We start from the raw sequence: 6,000 nt of genomic DNA on the forward strand, positions 1-6,000 counted from the left end.
TTTGAGATTTCCAGCTTATCATTTATGTTTATTTTTACAATTTTGTAATATTTGAATGTTGGTTTTTCTCCCCCCAGGAATGACAAATTATCAAGTTATCCAGGAGTTGGGGAGAGGATACAGAATGCCATGCCCTGTGGAATGCCCTTTACCACTATATGACATCATGCTGGAATGCTGGAAACAGAATGATTATGAACGACCAACATTTGAGACCCTCCAGTGGAAGCTGGAGGACTTCTTTGACACTGATCTTTCAGCGTACACAGACGCAAATGTTTTTATTAGTTAGTGTTGGCAATTTTTCTGGTCATTTTTCTTGTGATAAATTGAACTGTTTTTTAACATTCACATCTTGACATCTGTAATATAGTTTATTGGCTTAGATTTAGGCTGGTATGTGTGTATGTCATGCCACAGTGAGTACATGCACTAGCCTACAGGCTATAATGAATTCTATCTCATTGAACTTAACTTGCACATCGTTTTATACAGAGAGGGAGAGATACAGCACATTAGCAGGCCCTTCTGGCCCAAAAAGCCCGCATCGTCCAATTACACTCAAAAGACCAATTAAGCTACTAGCCTGTACATCCTTTGGAATGTGGGAGGAAACCAGACCACCCGGAGGAAACACATACGGTCATGGGGAGAACGTACAAACTCCTTACAGACAGTGGTAGGAATTGAACCCTAGCCTTACGGTTGACAGTGTAAAGTGATTGTGCTGACCGCTACGCTACCATGTCACGTTTTTTGAAGGAAGCATATCAAACCTTGTTGCTTTCATAAGTAGCTGGACTGATGTCACTGAAGTGGACTGTATGAAATGAAGAGGCCCATCAGTACTTCATGGACTGGGAAGGAAAGGATCTCAGTCTGAAATATGCTGAGATAAAGCATATTCTCAGATGTCTGGTGAGAACCAGCTGCAGTGTTCTCTCCAACAGCCCATCTATTCTTCAACATGACAATGCTCTTGTGGGCCACTTTTCACCCCTAGCCACGAGAGTGGGGTGAGAGGCAGTGTTTCAGAATGATATGGCAGGAATAATAGACAAATTGTTTATGAGCTATGTTATTTCTGGAGATATTCTTAAAAAGTCCTGTTTTGACACCAACATCTGAACTGGACGAATATAGATTTTCTTCATACCAGTCCTAGAATGCAAAGTCAGCTCCAGTGGGCTGGGCAGATGAGACCTACAGTGAGATGCAATGGCCAGAAAGGAAGTTCTGCAATGCTACATGGAGAGCGAAGGGCACGACAAGGCACAGAAGATTTCATGGTCACCCACTGCATCAAAGGAAGCCCCCAGTTCGTGATTCTTGCTTGTGCCATTGGTCCCGGACCTCTGAAGTTGTGAGAATGGAAATGCCCTGTGCAATGGCTTTTCCACTTTAAAAACTCTCCCACAGTGGTGTCCTGCCATCGTTGGACACGATGGACAGCCACCATTGACTGCACTGGAAAAGAAAATCAAGTCGGGCAGATAAAGGATACCCAAATGCTCTTTTTTTGCTGCCCCACCAAATATTTACGAAAAAGAAAACAATTTGCATTTACTACGATATAGTGCATATTTAAGGCACAATTATTCAATCCCGCTCAATTTCATTCTTATGGTTTTAGCCAAATTTTATTAGGCTCTCTCTGAATCATCTCAAGTTTTACCATCTGCGGGGAAAACAAGACTCATACATAATTTTAGTGAGTGTCATAACTAGGTATATAGTTATCAGAAGAGAAAATACTGACTGACATTTGTCCTTCATTGTTTATCTGTCAACAGATTTTGATTCATATCTCCTTCAATGATTAGTGCTCTTTTTTGCTGTGTAAATACAGAAACATTTGGTAATAATGGTCATTTAACTAAAACATCAACATCAGGTAATTACAGAATCCAATTCTATTACAATTGGTGTAGTATTGAAAGTGCCTCCAAAGAATGTATATAATTTTACATGATAGAATTATTTGCAGATAAGTGTATTTTTTATTGTGTGATTTGCAATGTATATATAGGTAAACATATATGATGAAAATTAAGATGTTAGCAATCATATCCCTTATAAGTTTTAAAGAGAAAATTATTTAAACTTCCTCTCTTTTTCAGGTTGCATTTTAAAATCTCTGGGTTAGTACCAAAATCTACTCCAACCCCCGATTCAAAATTTCTGGTTTATTGCTTGATGAAGAAAATGGTTCAATTGTTCAATAGTTCCATTTAATATCAGAGAATGTATTCAGTCTAAATATACACATTGATCTGGCCTCCACACCATTTGTGGCAATGAATTAGACAGATTAACCCACCCACTGGCTAAAGAAGTTCCTCTTCATGGATGTCCTTGTACTCTGAGACTGTGTCCTATGGTCTTAGATTCTCCCACTAATGGAAACATCCTCTCTACTTCAACTCTATCTGGGCCTTTTAATATTTGGTCAATTTCAACTAGATCTTTCTTCGTTCTTCCAAACTTCAGTGAGTACAGGCCCAGATGATCAAACACTTTCATATCTGAGATCATTCTTGTGAATATCCTCTGGACCTTGTCCAATTCCAGCTCACTTTTTCCTAGATATGGGGACCCAAACCACTCAGAATATTTCAAATGTGGTCTGATGAACACCTTATAAAACTTATGGCTTTAATATTTCAGTTTTCTTTGACTCATCAGTCCTAATGAAGAGTCTTGGCCCAAAGAGTCAGCTCTCTATTCCTCTCATAGGTGCTGCCTGACCCGATGAGTTCCTGCAGCATTTTGTGCGTGTTAATGCCAATTTAAATTTAGATTTTTTTCTGATAAATAAAAGGTGTAACTGTCATGATTTTCTTTTTTATCTTTTGATTAATTCGCAGCTTTAGCTGCTTTCTAGTGGTTACAGTGCCAAATAATAGACCAAACTAAACCATGATGAAATGGTAGAGCAGACTCGATGGGCCAAATAGCCTAACTCTGGTCTTATATCCTATGGTCTTATGGTCAAACTCAGCTGCTGAAACAGGAGTCTTAGGCTCCATGTTTCTGGCAACTGAACTTCAAATTTGATTGAGTGCAGTTCCAAATTATCGTCCCAGGACAAGTAGGGCGGATTGGACAATGTAATGTGCTGCGCTGGGGGTTCATACATACACATTACAGAATCGGGTGAAAATTTATTTGATTACTTTTGGCAATATGAACTGAAAAATAATCTTCCTTAAGGCATGGTAGCGGTAATGAACTCTACATGTATACACTTGCCAACATGAAGATCTGACGGATGATTGATAGCCGTGACTTTCAGACTTATCCTTCAGATATCCCACTTCTAATTAGTTTAGCAAGACTGTACTCTCATGTGTCCAATATTACTTGAATAATACATTAGTCTCTTTTTCATATACTGTCAGAGTTTTGGTAAAAGGAAAATTGCTAAATTAGCTATTTGATTCATTGAACAGTAAATTATATTTCTTTGCAGGTAAGATTGAATATTCAAATAGTAATATTGTACACTGATTGTACTACAGAATGCTTATGGCAAAATTTAATCATGTCAAATTATAAGTAAGGAACTGCTCCATAAATTTATCAGGCCCCAAGATTACCCTATAGGATTGAAGTGTATGAAAACTTAATATGTTCATCCATTTTAAATTCCTTTATCAGCTATTTCAGAAGAGTTGTGTAATTTAAATGGGTTAATGTGGTCCAATAAATAGCAGAGATAACTTGAAAAAGCATATGCCACATTTTAACAACAGAGTCAAGATTAATGGAAAGATCTTTTAACACATTGAGAATATTAATGTTGATCAGCAGCTCATAATACAGTTATTTAATGATTTTACTGTTTCTTTCACCTTAACCAATTAGCTGACACGTTATTTAGCATTCATTGGCTGTGTGGATCAATTATGTTAATACAATTTAATCATGCTTCACAATTTGTTAAAAAAACTCTTTGGCAATGATAGATTCATTTTTTTTGTTTAGAATTGAAGTCCCAGTGAATTTTGTACTCTGGCATGTGTTCCTGGAGATTTGTTTATTTTTTAATAATATATTTTTAAAAATCTGACAATAACATATGCTAATGATGAACATATACTTCAAATGAAAATCTTGTAATATTTCTATTTTCTGTCAATAATAAAAATGTGTTTTTTTTGTAAAAAGAGAGAAGAGTATTTTGACTATACATAATTAGGTATTTTTAGGACACTAGACTTTCAAAATCCTCTTTGAAGGGTGTTAAAATGAAATAGTGGCATTGGACGCTCACTATAACCAATTAAGAAGTGTTTCAACAATCATGGAGACTGGGGCTATAAGGAACAAAGATAAGTTTTAGTTTGGGGGTAAGATCAGCCATAAACATATTGAAAGGTGAGATCGGCTTGAGGGGGCTGACTGACCTACTTCTGCTCCTATTTGGTGTCCTTGTGAGTCATTCACTTCTACCTATCGTTATGCATTGGGTAATGCCTCCATGACTGTACAGAAAGAGAGCCTGTAATATATGTATGAAGGCATTACTATACAATACTGAGCAAAAGTCTTTGGTACATATATATAGCTAGGGTGCCTAAGACTTTTGCACAGTACCGTAGTAATTTTATATATTGCTCTGTACTGCTGCCACAAAAAAAAACCATATTTCATGACATGTGAGTGATGATAAACCTAATTCTGATATGTGTCTTTATTGTGGGCTGAGAGTGGGAAGGCTGCAGGGAGAGAGGGATCATGGTTAGGAAAAGGGGAAGGGAGAGCGGAGGGAGCAGGAAGCACCAGAGACGTTCTGTAATGATCAATAAACCAATTGTTTGGAATCAAATGATCTTGCCTGGTGTCTAAGGACTAGGTATGTCTGCATTTGTGTCACTCCCCTCCCCTGGTACTCCTTCTCAGCCACCTGTCTCGCACCCCTCCCATGGCACTCCACCCTCACCATTCCCAATATTCTTTGTCCCTGTAATACACTTTATAGTCTGCTCTCTAGCGAGGTTGTGGCCAGAGAATATAGATGAATCTATCAACGTACCCAATCATCCTCAAATCCTATCTTACATTCTCAACTGATTTACAAGCAAGAACCTACACTCAGTGCCACTCAATGTATGTTCATGGTCTTACGATGGTGGTGTATGTGAACGCAGCGACCTCTCGGAGGCCAACCAAAGGTGCTTGTTTTCTCTTTGTAAAATTTGTTTCTTACAAAACGTTGGTTCAGAGGAGCTGACCTGGGTGCTGACTGCGCTGCCCGCTACTCAGAAGCATTGAAGTTGGTATAGTATAACTGTGGGAGATTGTCTCGGACGTTTCTCTTACGATCACAAGACTCTGTTGGACAGTGATAATATAAGTTGCTGAAGACCTGTTTCGTCTGGTGGAGGGACAGTCAACAAGTGAGTTGTGTAGCCTCAGTTTAATGAGGACTATGCCTCAAGCCTTGGGTTTGGTCTGCTGCTGCAGACTAGGTGAAAGACGTTGGTTTGCACACATCCGTACGCTGCCGCGAGACAATGCAATAGATTGCCAGACATTGCCCCTCAGGCTCTTGGACTATGTATGTTTTTCCTTGGGTCAACATGCTTCTTTGCTCACTATTTTGAAGTATGCTATTCACCATTTTGAACGTTACTTGCTACTTCCAATGTTTTTCACCTTGGCCCCAGGGGAACACTATCTTATTCAGCACTATCTATGTATGGTTTGATTTAATTTGATTTAATTTGACTTGACTTGATTTCTCCTGCTGCAGCACACCCACTTCAAGGTTTGACATATACTACAGTCAGAGATGCTTTACTGCACACCACTGTTGCAATGTATGGTTATTTGAGTTAATGTCACCTTCCACAGAGTCATCACCTCTGGGTAAAGAAATCTCATCTCATCTTTGCTCTAAAGGGATGTATTTCTGTTCTGAGGTGTGCCATTTGGTCCTCTTCCCCCCCCCCCCCCCCCAGCCACTACTGGAAACATCCTCTCTGTAGACCTTAG

At 38.8% G+C, this 6,000-nt stretch overlaps 1 protein-coding gene across 1 annotated transcript in view; it reads left to right on the top strand.

Moving 5' to 3' along the window:
* frk (fyn-related Src family tyrosine kinase) overlaps window positions 1–4,163 on the top strand; it is a 129,663-nt gene extending 125,500 nt beyond the window's left edge. Inside the window, exon 8 of the mRNA XM_059981449.1 lies at window positions 78–4,163. Coding sequence (XP_059837432.1) covers window positions 78–292 — 215 coding nt within the window. The 3' untranslated portion in view covers window positions 293–4,163. The remainder of the gene's footprint in view (window positions 1–77) is intronic.
* The last annotated feature ends 1,837 nt before the right edge of the window (window positions 4,164–6,000 follow it).

This window comes from Hypanus sabinus, chromosome 10 (genome assembly GCF_030144855.1).
Source record: "Hypanus sabinus isolate sHypSab1 chromosome 10, sHypSab1.hap1, whole genome shotgun sequence".
Classification (NCBI taxonomy): domain Eukaryota; kingdom Metazoa; phylum Chordata; class Chondrichthyes; order Myliobatiformes; family Dasyatidae; genus Hypanus; species Hypanus sabinus.